Here is a 15,752-nt window from a genome sequence, read left to right as displayed (position 1 = left end):
CAATACAAATAGCTCATATATTAAATTAAGTCGAAACATTTTACTTTCTATTTCTCTATTTTATTGGTGACAATGTATGATGGCTTCTTAATAAATATAAACATAATGAACAAAATAAAAAGTTTGACTTTGATTATATGTATTCAATGAGAATCTTTGCTATTATAAAAAGATCTACTAAACTCTATTGGATGTTTCACAAATTATTAAATCTCGAAGGCCAAATGTAGCTACGCTGCTCTTGGCCTGCGTATTTTTTTTCAGGCTGAGAGAGAAGCGCATCTTCTCCATCTTCATTGTTTTCAATAAGATCCACCTCCGTCCAGTCACACGCAGCCAAGAGGAGGCTGGTTTGCTTTTGTTAGGCCAAACTCCACTGCATGTGACTGAACACAAGTGGATCTTGTTAAAATCAATGGTGATGGGGCACAGAGTGGATCCACTTCTCTTAGCCTGAAAAAGAAACACAGGCTGAGAGCAGTCGAACCATTGCTCCATCTGTCCTTGGCCTAAGATATTTCTCGGACTACTAACAACACATTGATGCTGTGAAATTCCAGCAATTTGCGGTGATATGCACAGCATGGTTGAGTTGATTGCAGCAGGAACAAATATTGAAGAAGAAATAATCTTGAACTATAACCAAAAAGGTCATGAAAACTGTTTGTGAAATTAATTAGGTCTTCTATACAGCTTGGGAGTATGTTAATTTCCCCTTTAAAATTCTGCCTGGCAATGCAGATTCCAACCAGCAGATAATGCACAAGTGCAACTTACAATTCTAGGTAAAAACTGAATGATGTTTGTGGAGTTGGAGTGCTCTGTGCTAGCACAGGAAAATGTTCAAAGAAAAGTTCATTAAAAAAACAAAAAAGTAAACAGCATATGGATTTCCTGTAAAGTGTCAAACCGTTATAAAATAAAATACTGGCAGATGTTAAACATATTTCAAAATATAAGCAAGGTTACACAAAATAAACTACGGTACACATATACACTCAGATATGGCTAATATTTTGTGGTCAGAGTATTAAAATCGATCCACACAGCTCAGCAAGGAGCTATAATCCTTCCAAATAGTTCTACTAGATGCCTCTATCGATGCAGGATGGAGGACAAACATTTCAGTATAAACTAAGGGGCAAAACTGGCTGCTAATATTCAACAGTTCCTTTCCCTATCTCAAAAAGAGATCTCTTGTAATTTATGTAAAATAAGATGTAATCGGACAATTTCTAGGCCAGAATATGGTCTAGTATAAGGATTAGGATGTAATTGAACAACAGCCCTGAACCATTAGCATGATATGCTCTAGTGTCTTTCCAGGCTTCATACTGAATGCATTTGCAAGTCAAATAAATGTTATTTTAGGGTGAACTACCCCTGCAACTTTTAATAGGATGCAGACAGTAGTATTGCAAGACAATTCAAGTTTTTTTTTTTAAAGACTAGTTAAAAAGTTGCTTAGAATGTTTCTTGTTGTGCAACTTTTTGGGACAAAGCAACCCAGAGATAGCTGCGTTCAGCTGCTACAAATATGTATAGGGGCCAGGGCACATGCTGCTATTTCGGAAGATTATTCGCCCAGCGACAAAACGCTTCTTCTTTGGGCAACTAATCTACCCGAACTGCCTGCCCGCCGGCTAAAATGTAAATTGGCGGCGAGATGGCAGTTGGAACACTTTAGCTTTCTGAAGTTGCCTGATGTTTCCTCAGGAAAACGAAGAAGCAGTGTGGGCCCTTAGGGTAAGGACACACGGCACATTCCCCGAACTGCCTTCCCCTACATACCCACCAGCTAGAACGAAAAATCACCAGCAGAATGGCACTCGCATCGCTTCATTTTCTGAAGTCGCTACTTCCTCGCGAGGCGACTTCGTAAAATGAAGTGCGGCGAGTGCCATCCTGCTGACGATTTTTTGTTATAGCCAGCGGGAAGGCAGTTCGGGGAGATTGTCACCCCGAAGAGGCGATTTGTCGCCGGGGCGAATCTACCCGTGTGTCCTTACCCTAAATGGTATTAGAGTTTTCAAAGCAAGTTCCCAATGTCTACATTAGCAGGGTATTGGTACAAATATATACTGTATGTCCTATTTGTTTTGGTGTTACAGTTTACTTTGTATAAGGCAGGAGCTAGTCCTCTGGGGGGCTAATTACATTTTACCATGTTACTAAAGGGTCCCAGATATGAACCACGTGAAATAGCAAATGGGCGCTGATGATTGGTATGTACAATATTTTAGGCCATTGTAATTTAAGGGCATATCAATAATTTCTGTAATATTCAAGCTCTGTAGACCGAATGCATCAAACACTGGCCTGCGCCTTGCAGTGGTAGATAGCATTAGAGAGTATTTCTATGTAGGAAAGAGCTGTCACAAACAAGATGGTGGGATAGAATACTCCCCTTAGCAAACAGAATGTTGCAGGTAATTGGGGTAATTTTCAGCAGGTTTGTGCTGATATCATTACCCTGTTCTTTTTTTTTTTAAAGATTGGCCAAGACCATTACCTGCTTCCTATAGGCAATTACATGTGACATGATCAAGTACAGTATGTCTGAATCTGTAAAATCAGCTATTACTTCATACTCTTTCAAATAAGCAGGATAATGAAAACATCCTCTTGTCTACCATACAAAATGTATATTTGTAGGTGTTTAAAGGGCAGTATACCCCCTTTTTTCAACATGTACTCCGTGAATAGGGTTTGCATGTAAACTGAGCAAAATCTGAAAATAAAAGTAAAGTCGCATTTTTCTTTTGGTTAATAGGAGCACAATCAAAGCAAATAAGCAGTCCTCTGTATAATCAAAGCCATCCCTTCCCCCAGCTGGAGCTTTTGTTAGGCTTTGTGAGAAGGAGCAGCTTATTATATAGCGCAATGATGCCCAACCAGTGGCTTGTGAACAACATGTTGCTCATCCATCCCCATTGATGTTGCTTACAGTGGCTTCAAAGTAAGTGCTCATTTTAAATTCCTGGCTTGAAGGTAAGTTTTAGAGGCATACAGACACAGGTGTTACTTCAAACAGATCTTTCTGCAAGCTAGCAGTTCATGTAGGGCTACAGTTAGATCAGGGATCCCCAACCTTTTTTACCCATGAGCCACAATCATTCGTAAAAAATAAAATAAAAAATAAAGAGTTGGGGGAGCAACACAAACATGAAAAAAATCCTGGGTGGCCTGATATGGGCTGTCACTGCCTATTTGGTAGCCCCTATTTGGACTGGCAGCCTACAGGAGCAGCGCACCTACTTATTATTCAACCAAAACTTGCCTCCAAGCCTGGAATTCAAATATAAGCTCCTGCTTTGAGGCCACTGGGAGCAACAACAAAGGGGTTGGTGAGCAGTTTTGTTTTTTTTTGGTTGTTGCTCACAGATAAAAATAATGTTGGGGATTCCTTATACAGAGACTCCTCAGTAATCAGATCAAGAAATATATATATAAAAAAATATTTCCTAGTGTTGACAGGCAAAAAGTACATTCAGCACAAGCCCTATTCACTGAACTCATGTTAAAAAGGGGGATATAAACAGTATATACTGTAACAGAACTACAGAAACCACATTATCATACATGGAAAAATCATATTGAAATACCTGTAAATATGACAGAACGCTTATACATATTAAACATTTGTACCATAATGTAAAGCTGCACGTAAAGTGTGTATTGAAAAAAAGTCAGGAAGGAGGAGACAAAGCAGCAAATTTATCACACAGTCGGCCCCTGTTCGAGCTCTGTTTCACCATTTGATAAATATTCCCCTAAAAGTGGCCATAAATATCATACGAAACAAATCTTCATACGATATTCGGTGCGTGTATGGTGGGAAAAGAGCCAACCGATATCAGCAGAAGATTTGTATATCCGTTAGCTTGTTGATCAGGCTGGATGGAAATTTTTGATTGGGTGCCTTCAATTTATGGTGGGAGAAGAGCCGACTGATATTGACAAAAGACTTGGAGGCCTTTGCCTTTGAAGGCACCCAAACATCAGCCATTGTTAGTGCTGATGTTAGAATTCTATTGTTTCTACCTGTATATCTGATGATTCAGCTCTACTTGTGTGTATTGAAACAAACGATCTTTCTTGTAAAGATCTTTTCCAAGAAAGATCGTAATTGTTACGTCTATGGCCACTTTTAGTAGCAATAGAATGAGCCAATCGTCTTTCCTCTTTTTCTTTGCACATAAGTAGATTTTATGCATAGGAAATGTAGTTAAACTACCTGTAATGTAACCTTGTAAGCTCTGAGAGGTGCTTTATGGCTGCAACTTATAAAAGTTCTGGAGAAAGGAAGATCAGACAAATTTGATCCTTAACACAACAATGATAGACATTTTTAGAAACATGAAATGAGGAGTTCTCAAATTAATTTTCCCACAATTAAAACAAGTAAGTGCTTTCTTGGATGTTAAAAGGCACTTGATTAGAAAGTTTCTTCTAAGTAGGTTGTAGCAATGCTAACAGGTCCAGTGGCCTCTCCAAAAACAAGCCTGCAGATGTCCCGTTCCTATAAAGCTGCCTGGAAAGCAAGGCAAGTAAACGGTTTCAACGCGACAACAACATTTCTTGGCTCCATCCATCAGTGCACTTGAAAAGTTAAATATTTTCTAGCATCCAGTCCTCGTTGGATATGGACGACACAATCCCTTCAGAGTTTTCCCTCCCAATCTTGTGAAGGGATCCAGTTTCTTGAAAATACTCCTCTTCCTCATCAAAAAACCCATTCTCCATTGCATAGGTACAGTCGGCACTGGATGCAGCCTGACAAGCACCTTTGTATTCCTGGATTGATTCATACAGGGAATACAACTGACATAGGAGAGACATATCCAGTTGCCGAAGTCCAACCTCCAAAGCAGAAAACAAACAAATGCATTAACATCAATACATTTACTTAACTTTCCTATAAAAGATTTGTACAAAACATAATGAAACAAAATAAAACTTGTACAAAACATAATGAAACAAAATAAAACTTTATTCTGCACAGAAGACAGCAAGCATTTTTAAATGATAACCGCCTGATCTGTGATTGTACCAGGACAGCCAGTGAGTATTAGTGTAGTCTATGCAGGAGTATTTTCGAACATGTTGCTGCCTGCCCAGACATAGAAAATCACACATGCAGCAAAAGTATCAATATGTAATTGCCATAAAATGTGGACTTCCTTCCTATTTCTGCAGCCTAGGTTTAGCGCTAGCTACAGGCCCTGGGCCCCACTTTCCAGGGCATCTTCCTGTTAGAAAAAGATAGACCATGAGGGTCAGGTGTTATCTTTATTTTAAATTGCGTATTCTTTTCTGGCCCTCTCTTATTTATCTGGTTGGTAAAGTAATAAAGCCTTAGAAATCAGGCAGCAATTGATATTCCAAGCCAGGGAGATGCAAGAACTAAAAATGTAAATATTTGAAAAACCACAAAGAAGACAAATTGCAGATTGTCTTAGAATACTGCCATCTATAGTAGAGTCCTGCAGCCGGTCAGATACCCGCGGGTTACCCGCAAAAACCTGCAGTACCCTGCAGGTTGAAGTTTCGGGAGTGGGTATAGATGCGGGTTGGCGGTTGTCCGGGTTTGCGGGTCACGGGTGAGGACGCGGATCTTCTCAATAGCAAGTTTTACTCCTTTTTTTCTGATCACGCCTACTTCCAGTTTATAATGACAGCACTTCCTGTTTTACTCCTTTTTTTCTGATCACACCTACTTCCAATGATGTCACTTCCAGTTTATGACAGCACTTCCTGTTTTACTCCTTTTTTTCTGATCATGACAGCTTCTAATGATGTCACTTCCAGTTTACAGTGACAGCACTTCCAGTTTCTTGATGGTCAGCAGGTAGCGGATCGGGTTGCTGTTAAGGTACTTGCAGGGTTGGGTAGCGGATCCAAGCAGGTAAGTATGCGGGTTGCGGGTCGGTTAAACAAATTGGTTCCACGCAGGACTCTAAATCTATAGCATTGTAGAAGGTAATATTAGGGTGAATTGCCCATTTAACCGCATTCTTTCAAAAGGGAGAAAAGTTGACTATCTGCACATTGAAATTACATTTACAGGCAATTTCAAGAAAAATAAAAGACTTGAAAAGTGCTGGATTGTTCCGATGCTATTATCCTTTGCATGGCTTCTAAGAAATGCTCTTGAAGACTGACAATAGGAGGCCATATCCTTGTACTTATCTATGTAAGAAGGATGCGGGGAAACAATTAGGTCATGTATTTAAGGATATCCTAGATCTGCAGGTCACTGTATGCAACATATTGTCTACTCAAAAAAAATCAGGGAGGGGAGACGCACCTTAATTCAGAAGTATGGTGGGAAAATCTGGGTGCTACAATACCGACCTTACAAACGGTCTCCAGGGGAGAAACAAATACCCTATTTAGGGAGTATTTTACGGACATCAATTAATGTTCTGTATGCCACTTCCTCCTGAGTAGCACATTGGTACAGAGGAATGATTTGTTCTAGATTATCACTCATAAAGTCAAATATTGTAATAAATGTATTAAAAGACACAATCATTTACATTAACACTATACTACATGGGAAGTATGTAAGATAAGCACAGAAGTAAACAAATGGGCCTAGAATGGTTCTTGGCATGTTCAGTGTTGCCCAATCTGAAAAAGTCCTGGTTAGAAATCAAGCTGTAGCAGATTGTTTAGGTGAACACAGGCCAGTAGGGAGCACACTGCTCACCAGGCCTCTGCTGAACAATTATGTATGACATTAGCTACGATAATGAAAAAAATAAGAAAACAAAGTTGTGGAATGGGAAATATTATTAATTAGCTTAAAGCTCAATTAGGGTGAACACTTATTGGCTGTCCTAGATATTGTTTTAAACGATGACTGAATGACTAGTGCAGCTCTGTAACCTTGTAGTGAGCGAAGAGGGGAATTGGTATACGCTCATTCAGTTGGGCTTATGTAAAAAAGGGCATAAGCAATGTGATTAAAGATTAGTTTCCTTTCTATGGCAATCTGTGTAGGAAAATATTATAATTCTTTTTGAAAAATCATTTTTATGTTTATGCACCTTTTTTGCATACAACCAAATGAACGACCCTTTGGGTCTCCCTATGATAGAATGAACTCTGGAGACCCACAGCAAATTCAGTGTAATTTATTTCTTACAACATGTTTCGGATATAAATATCCTTTATCAGGGGCCACTACTCTGTTGAGGACACCCTGAAACATATGGAGTGAGGTGCCACCAAAAATTTCTATTGATTCGTCTCCCTATGATAGTATCCCTTTAGAAGAACCCATGAGATGAACCCTTTATTACAGCCCTTTTATTGGTGTTATCTAGTTGGGCAGTTAGCAAGCTATGCAAAAAAAATGACAATTTGCCCAAGAATATTAATAAATATCATGGTATTTTAAGAAATGTAAAAATAAAGTACATCAAGGGGACCTTTATATTTAATTAGAAGGTAAAACAACACTGGAAGTATTTTTATGTCTCACCATTGTTTATGTTCCATTACAAACTGCTCACTAATTACACTATGTGACATGGAATTTAGGATGCAATGTATTTATTCAGTTAGAGCTTAGCGTGACTGCACACATAACCTTACTGTAATCCCAATCACTTAATGTCTAAAATTGTACTGTATATCCTGTCCCATAATCACCTTACCTTGCCTAAGTCCCAGTAATGTAAATCTGCTAAGGAACAACTAAACCTTGTACAGCATAAAACAAAATAAATATTCTGAAGCAAATAGTTTACCTTGTAATTCAGTGTATCATGTTACTTCTACAGTATTCCCTAGTATGTGGAAATTTTTACACCACTTAAAGGAGAATTCAACCCCTAGGCGCAAGAATTATACTGTTTCTACCTGTATATCTGACAATTCAACTCTAACAGTTCGTATTAAAAATGAACGATCTTTCCTACAACCAAATTATGATGTCTATTGCCACCTTTACTCTAGGAAGGAGAAGACTCACCATCTCTTTCCTGAGGAGAGCTAGAGCTGCATCCAGATTTGGAGGTTTAGGAAGGGATTGGACACTACCACTTGTGCCACCTCGGCTTAAGTCATCCTGGATGCGGGACTTCTGAGCATAGACTCTTTCCAGGTCCCGCCAGCCAGATCCTCCACTAGAATTAAGGAGTCCACTAAGGCTTTTTGGCAATGGTGGAAGACCCTCCATACAAGGTGCTAAAGGGGCTATAGCAGTATGTGATCCACTCATCTCTTGGTGTTTAAACACGACACTTTCAACTGCAAATGGTCACGCAGAGAGAATTCTCCTCTTAAATATCCTGCAAAAACCAATGAAACAATCAATGAAAAATGTATTTACAAGATGGCACAGAACACCAACAGTTTTAAAAAAAAAAAATGGGCCTGATAGAAAACGATCTCTGTAGGCGATGTGAAAAAAAATCCAGGGACAATAGAACATTTATGGTTAACATGTCCCTCACTCCAACCATATTGGAATGAGATGTTTGATGTATGCTCTGCTATTATTGGTGAACACGTTATAACAAACTCTCCAGCCATACTACTATTCCTTGAACCAGAAAATTTCACTAAAAAAGGACTGAAAAAAGACAGCGTAATATGTGTTGTTATATTGATAAACATCTAATTAAAGAAAAATAATAGAATGCAATGCTTAGATACAACTGAAGAATGTAGAAATTAGGAAAATATTGAGTTGAATTGTCTACATATTAACAATGTATATTGTAATCACGAGGTATCTTATCTATGTTTTTCTCAATAAAGTAAATATGAAAAAAAAAAAAAAAGTATTTACACAATCATAAAATACTGTAGAGCTTTCCAAACCTTAGTTTGATATGTGACATACACGATAAAAGTATACACTCATATTTAGGATGTCGATTTGGCTCCTTCAGACCAAGTTGTGAGCTTCTCTGCCTGTGTATGGGCCCTTTCAGATTGCCTCCCTGACAGATATCAGGCGAAAATAGGACAGGTTTGAAAATCACATTGTGTGAGGACCACTAAGGCCTCTGTAATGTCCAGACGGTTGGCCTGAGTGGCCTTATTGGCCCTGCATGTAAATGGTCAAAATTAGCAAAGTTCCATTCCTTTGGTCTCGCAAAACAAGTGAATCTTGTGCATAAGTGATTCCCCAATGATTACCAACTCATCAGTGGGAAATAATTGTATAGCAATGTGTTTAGTCAGACAGTAAAGCTGTCCATACATACAATAAAAATCTTAAGCATATCCTGATTTCACCACCCATGCGCTGGGCCAATTCACTCGTTGACCAGGATCGCCAAATTGCTAAAGGCTGAATCATACTCCAGGCCTATGGAAACCAGTTATTTGATGGACTGACTGCTCAACCAGTGGGCCGGGCAAGTGACACATATGCAACCTTGTGTATGGCTGCCTTAACTTTCTGGGAAATTGTGCTTTCATGATGAAATCAGCAACATAACTAATACCACATGGCAGAGGGGCTTGGAGAGCTGCACTGGGAGGAAGTGGCTTTCTCTGTATAATAAAGTATAATTAACTTACAGGGGCCACAGTGTTCCATATGCAGAGCAGCTTCTCACTGAAAAAAACTACTGTATGTTTAACAGATACCTAGATTTCTGGTAAAAATGCCAAACTCTGCTGTGCCAAGTATACAACAGGAAATGCTTAAATATTATTAACATCAATGGGGAAAAAAAACAGAAAAAAAATTAAAAAAATCACAAAAATACTCAGCCTCTACAGAAGACATGTTGATACAAATAAATGGACAGTATACACATAAAAAATGAGCACATCAAATACAACTTGTTGAAATGACATTCTGCCTATTTTTTTATGTAAAATATTTTATGCCATTAGAAAGCAATAATTTGAAAGTCGGGCTATGTTCCCTGAACTCACCTCTTCCTTACTTTATAAACAGGGCTCCCTATCTTCCTATAAACAAACAAACAGCCTTTGAGCTGCTTATTATCAGGGGCTTCTAAGGGTGGAACGAAAGCCATCCAGAAAATAAAGTGATCCGAGGACCGGCGATCCACATTCTTGCCGGCGGAAAGGCATTTTGGGGAGATTAATCACCCAAAGAAGAGGAGAATCTCCCCGGAATAGCCACATCTGCCACCAGCCTAAAGTTGGCCATAGATGCAAAGATCCGATCGTACGAATCATTGTACGATCGGACTTTCCCATCTCCATTCACTAACCATTCAGATCAAAGTCTTACCAGTCAGATTAGTTAAAGAACAGATCAGCAATGTTCTGCCCCTGACAGCAATCGTACGATATCTATGTCCAACCAAAGCTAGTGACAGTCTCCCACTGAAAATCGTACGATCGGCAATACACGCAGAGATATTATCGGCAGCCGACAGAAATTTTCTAACCTGTCCGATCGACCAAACGACCGATCTCCGCCGGACGAAAAATGTCGGGACTCTCCACACACGTTCCGAAAATCGTACGAATCCTCGATTCGTACGATCAGATCTTTGCGTCTATGGCCAGCTTTAGGGGAATAGTAATTTGATTTATCATCTACTATAAAGTTCTTTGGAACCATAAGTGACAGGACATACTAAAGTGAAATTGGTTTTATATTTTTGTTTAGTGCAAGAAATAACTGAAACCATAGACACTTCCAGTTCACATACATAAATACAAATATGTAGTCAAAAATGTGTGTGTAAACAATAAGCTATGTGCATATAATTAGCACGTTTTAATAGGGGACTTAAAGGGCAAATATCACTTAGGGTTGGTTGCTGTATCATTGTATACCTTTGGCTGTTTTTATTGCACTTGTTTCCCCTTTAAAACTTGCCTGGTTTGTATACCCTGCAAACTTTGGTCATAAATCATGTCCCCACATCATATTAACAGTCACAAAAGCCAAGAACAGGTCCCTGCTCTGTAACCCTGCAGACATCAAAGAAAGGCTCAGTAAACAAGCGAGGAAATACCGCCAGCTCAGCAAAATACAAGGGAAGTACTGGGTCACAATGTGTTTGGCCAGATAGGGTAAAAACAACAAAAAGGTCATATCCCTGTTTTTTTAGGTGTAAGAAACCTATAAATCCACTAGGGTCTCGTAGTTTGTTGGTATCCCTGTGTATCCAGCCTCCTTTGGAGTTACAGGGTGCCAGTCCCAGCTGTCAGCTCAATTCTGCATTCCTATGCACAGAAAGGGAGGCTTAACTGGGAGAGCTGCACCACTTCACCCGTTGTACTAAGCAATACTGGAGACACATGCTTGCATCCAACTGCAACGTGACCCTCTGTTTATAAAGGGCCTGTCTACCCAAATCCCTATTTTTAGAATTCCACCATACCCCCAAACTTTCAGGAAAGATTCAGGCAAAATCCTAAACTGATTTGCATATGTAAATTAGTCAATAGAAGGGGCAAATGAGTCCACGTGCTGGGAAAATTTTTTGATCCTATTAATCACGTGACCTAAAGTCACATGGTTTTAAGGGTTTAAATTTGGTTCAGCCAGGCTCTTGAATTTGACCAAATCTGTATCCTGAACCAACTCCAGGATTTAATGCATCTGTAATGCTAAGCAGCTTAATATACATTAAACCTTTTTTTAAAGTTATTTGTAAATGTAATGCCACTGAAAGCAGTACTTTTGTATCCCTTTCTCTTCTCTGGTTCTGACTCTTGAAATGAAGTAGCAGAATCCAGTTCTCCTCTAGGTCTGTTGATCAGCTGGCTTCTGATACATCGTTACAGGAGTCCGAACCAGCAGTACAGAGAATAGAAACAGCCAGAGTGATATCACTTTTAATAGCAATTACATTCAAAAATAACTTTCAATCTACTGAGGACTTTTAATATAAATAATATTAATATAAATAGAATGAGCATGACAGTCCCCCACAACACTTTTGTAAAAAGCAAAAAAAAAAAGTTGGATTTATCTTCCCATATCCTGCTGAGGGAATAAATATAATAATTGTAATATTATGAAATACTTTTTGCATACTAGTCACATTTAAAACATTAACTAGCTGCTTGAACTCATGTGTTCCTGTCCATTCAAGCACCAAAGTTTGGGTGCAGGAATTTGAATCACGCAAGGTTAATAATGCATGTATTAGTAAGAACAGAGAGGGCAGATGCTGCAAGAGCTTTGGAAGAAGGGGGATTTAATGAAGACAAAGGTTACTGATTAAATAACAGTTACAGCAGCCTAGGCAGTCAGAACAGACTGTTAAATCAATGTGTCTTTAATGCATGTCATATCTCATCCCATGTGTTTCTACTATTATTTGCCTCTAAAGGAGGGACAGTTAGGAGATGATTCTATTAGCACTGGAATAATCACGAATAGGGCTACAAGTTCAATATCGCCGTGTGCCAGAAAAACACTGGAATGGTAACAAAATGCAGCAATTTTGCTTCATTATATACATAGGGGAAAACACAGACATCTGCATTACTTTCGTACGTGCTCAAATGGTAGTGTTTGAATTACACTCAAATACACTGCAATTTGCCATTAACCCAACTCACGGCTGTTTGGCCTTCATTTACATGACTTGCAAGGGGCTGTGCCCCTATCGCCTAGGTCCCTAAAAACAGATCCTCCAAAGCCAGCAGCTGTCAATAAACAGATCAACTCTACATGTCTAATTTTGAACCAGTGCCTAAAGTGGATTAAGACTGGATTAGAGTGTGAGCGCTTATGGAGTTATATATGTGTGTAAATAGGCATTTCCTGGTCCTTATCACAGCGAACATGCTATAAGCGAGTCCTGAATATGGATCACAGGACTGCCAGTACTCAGTTAGTTGACAATCACTCAATCCCTGATGCCTAGTCCTCTGTCCCAGAGATCCCACACACAGGTCCTAGGCAGCAAATCAGCAAAACCCCAACAATTTCTTTCCTGGTTTTCTAACAGATTTCATTGGTACCCTATGTCAGAGCCCCTGTGGTACCAAAAATTAGGATTGCCACCTTTTCTGTAAAAAATACTGCCCATCTTATATTTTAACGGTTTTCCCCCTATTAACAATATTGTCCCCAAGGAACATTTTTACCGGCCAAGTGGCAACCCTACCCCTAAATACCCCATGTCAGTGCCCCTGTGTTACCATAAATACCCCAATGTCAGTGCCCCTGTGTTACCATAAACACCCCATGTCAGTGCCCGTGTTACCATAAATAACCCACATCAGAGCCCCTGTGTTACCATAAATACCCCAGATCAGTGCCCCTGTGTTACCATAAATACCCCACATCAGAGCCCCTGTGTTACCATAAATACCCCATTTCAGTGCCCCTGTGGTACCTCAAATACCCCATGTCAGTGCCCCTGTGTTACCATAAATACCCCATGTAAGTGCCCCTGTGTTACCATAAATACCCCACATCAGAGCCCCTGTGTTACCATGAATACCCCATGTCAGTGCCCCTGTGGTACCTCAAATACCCCATGTCAGTGCCCCTGTGTTACCATAAATACCCCATGTCAGTGCCCCTGTGTTACCATAAATACCCCATGTCAGTGCCCCTGTGTTAGCATAAATACCCCATGTCAGTGCCCAGCTCTGTCCCCATTACTAAACTGCCTGGTCCCCTCCCAACTCAGAGTCCATCACAAAAGCGGTATTTCAGGGGCAGCCACGGACAATCCCCTCAAGCCTCAGTCTGCCCCAATCCCATCCCTCCCAATGTGTCCTTCAGTACCAGTACTAGCACGTGTCAGTATTCCCGGCCCACTCGCTGCCCATAGCTCTCCTACTGTTTAGCTCCCAGTCAGCACACCAGCACTACACCAATAAGCATCTGATGTGCCCAGCAAAGGGACAGTACCCACATACCCACCTCCCAGATCCGGGGAACAAATGTGCCAGTACTCCCAGCAGCCTTTAGTCCCAGCTGCAGCAGCGACAAGATTAGCTTTGTTCTCGCTTTCCAGTAAGTGAAACAGCCAGGCAGATACTCATCCAATATGAAAATTCTCACGTCTGATCTCTCTGTCGCCTCCTTCCCTTTATTCTCAGCCTGTTCCCCGCCTCCCCCAACCTTCACTGCCTCCGCTCTGCCTTTGATTTTGTCGCCTTCTCTTCACAACTCCCTCCCAGCTCTCCCCTCTCCTCCCCCCACCTTCAGAAGTGGTGAGTCCCAGCGCAAGTCCTGCGAGTGGAGAGGGAGAGCAGCTGATGTGTGATTTAGTGGAGGGCGGGGGTGTTCAGTCAGCACTGCTGTGGGAGGGGGTAGAGCAGTGAGCAGCAGGCTGTTGAAGTAGGAAGGAAGGCAGAATGTTATATCTGTACAGTACTATGTGCTAAAGCCAGACATTGCACATAGTGATTATTTAGTCGTACCCTTGATGCTGATTATTATTAAGCTTTGCTCGACTAAGTAACCTTAGGTACCCCAAACTTCATTGTGACTGCACAGCTGTAGGAAACAGACACTGACACATGTAAAGGGGAAATAAATAGCATGTGACATGCCCCTGTACATTTTGCACTAGCTGAGGCGCTGCATTGCATGGTGGGTAACTATAGAGGAAATCGACCCTGCAATCATGAGGGTGGAATTAGGGAGCCCAGGGGCCTGGAGGAGTCTTCTTCCTCTTTAGCTGTAAAGAACCCCCTTCCCCAGCAGCTCTCTACCTGCGAGAGGGGACACTAGTGGCCATTGCACCAACTGATTTCATGTTAACGAGCCCAGCAGAGATTGACTTATTTATAAAAATAACATTTACTTCAACAAATAATTGTTTTTGTACTAGTTCATGCTAACACAAGGGACATTTATATAGCATTCATCAGGCCTGGACTGGCAATCTGTGGGTTCTGGCAAATGCCAGTGTGGCGGCTGTAAAATGCCATAGACACTCAATATCTATTGGGCTGTTTGGGCCTCTATGTACTGGGGACCTTTACGTCTTGCATGACTCAAATTCCTCCAATCAAACTTTGGCACTTGAATGGAGAGAAACATACGTGTTCAATCAGCTAGTTAATGTTTTAAATGTGACTGGTATGCAAAAAGTATTTCATTATATTTAAATTATCTTTATATCCTCAGCAGGGTAAGGAAAGATAAATCCAACTTTCTTTGTTTTTACACTAGTGTAGTGGATAACAGTCATTCTAAGCATTCCATTTACATTAAAAATCCTCAGTAAAGTAAAGTAATAAAGTAAAGTTATTTGTAAGTGCAACTGCCATTGAAAGCAATATCACTCAGGCTGTGTTTACTTTCTGCACTGCTGTTTCTGGCTCCTGTAACAATGTAGCAGAAGCTGCTACTTTGGATTCTGCTACTTCTTTCATGACCCAGGCACAGCCTAACTTTGCTTCCTCACCCCCCCATTAACAACGCGTGACACTATCCATATTTTGGAATGGTATTGGCCACAGCTTTTATTTAATCACCTCCCAACAGATTGTATACATAACAAATATCTGTCAATTAAAACATAGTAAATAAAAAACCGTTTCCATAACATCACATAACAGTACATATCATTAAATGCAAACCCTGGGCCCCCCTGTCAGTCTGCCGTTCCTCCAAGCCATGTCAGCTAGCCGCAATTCCTAGCTCAGCAGACCTGCAGAACACAGTCCAGTTATCACCAATCTGATGTACTTTTTCCAAGTAGCTAACTTATCCCCTTCCAAGATTGTTACCTCTTTTGAGTTGTTACCATAGTTACCCACCTCAGGGGTTAACTATACCTTTTTTATATCGTCCCATACCATGAGTATCACCCTAG

General features: G+C 40.3%; 1 protein-coding gene across 2 annotated transcripts; it reads right to left on the bottom strand.

Annotated features, from left to right (window-relative positions):
• Positions 1 to 38: 38 nt before the first annotated feature.
• On the bottom strand, positions 39 to 14,181 carry fam89a.S (family with sequence similarity 89 member A S homeolog). Of its 2 annotated transcripts, none has more exons than XM_018265192.2 (3): positions 13,847 to 14,181; positions 7,985 to 8,303; positions 39 to 4,863 (listed from the first exon to the last, which is right to left on the bottom strand). In XM_018265192.2, exons 2-3 carry the CDS (start codon positions 8,231 to 8,233, stop codon positions 4,612 to 4,614), a joined length of 501 nt encoding a protein of 166 aa, XP_018120681.1. In that variant the 5' UTR covers positions 8,234 to 8,303; positions 13,847 to 14,181; the 3' UTR covers positions 39 to 4,611. The 2 variants fall into 2 exon arrangements, with proteins under 2 accessions (XP_018120681.1, XP_041420351.1); XM_041564417.1 differs by lacking the exon at positions 13,847 to 14,181 and adding an exon at positions 8,839 to 10,149.
• Positions 14,182 to 15,752: the final 1,571 nt, after the last annotated feature.

The sequence above is a fragment of the Xenopus laevis genome, chromosome 5S, assembly GCF_017654675.1.
Source record: "Xenopus laevis strain J_2021 chromosome 5S, Xenopus_laevis_v10.1, whole genome shotgun sequence".
Lineage (NCBI taxonomy): Eukaryota > Metazoa > Chordata > Amphibia > Anura > Pipidae > Xenopus > Xenopus laevis.
This window is presented reverse-complemented; position numbering and strand designations above follow the sequence as displayed.

What these genes read in the sequence shown, in the direction of transcription:
- fam89a.S (XM_018265192.2), bottom strand. Translation starts at nt 8,233, where the DNA reads ATGAGTGGATCACATACTGCTATAGCCCCTTTAGCACCTTGTATGGAG. An exon ending in CTCTCCTCAGGAAAGAGATG is followed by an intron (nt 4,864 to 7,984) that starts GTGAGTCTTCTC and finishes TCTGCTTTGGAG; the next exon opens with GTTGGACTTCGGCAACTGGA.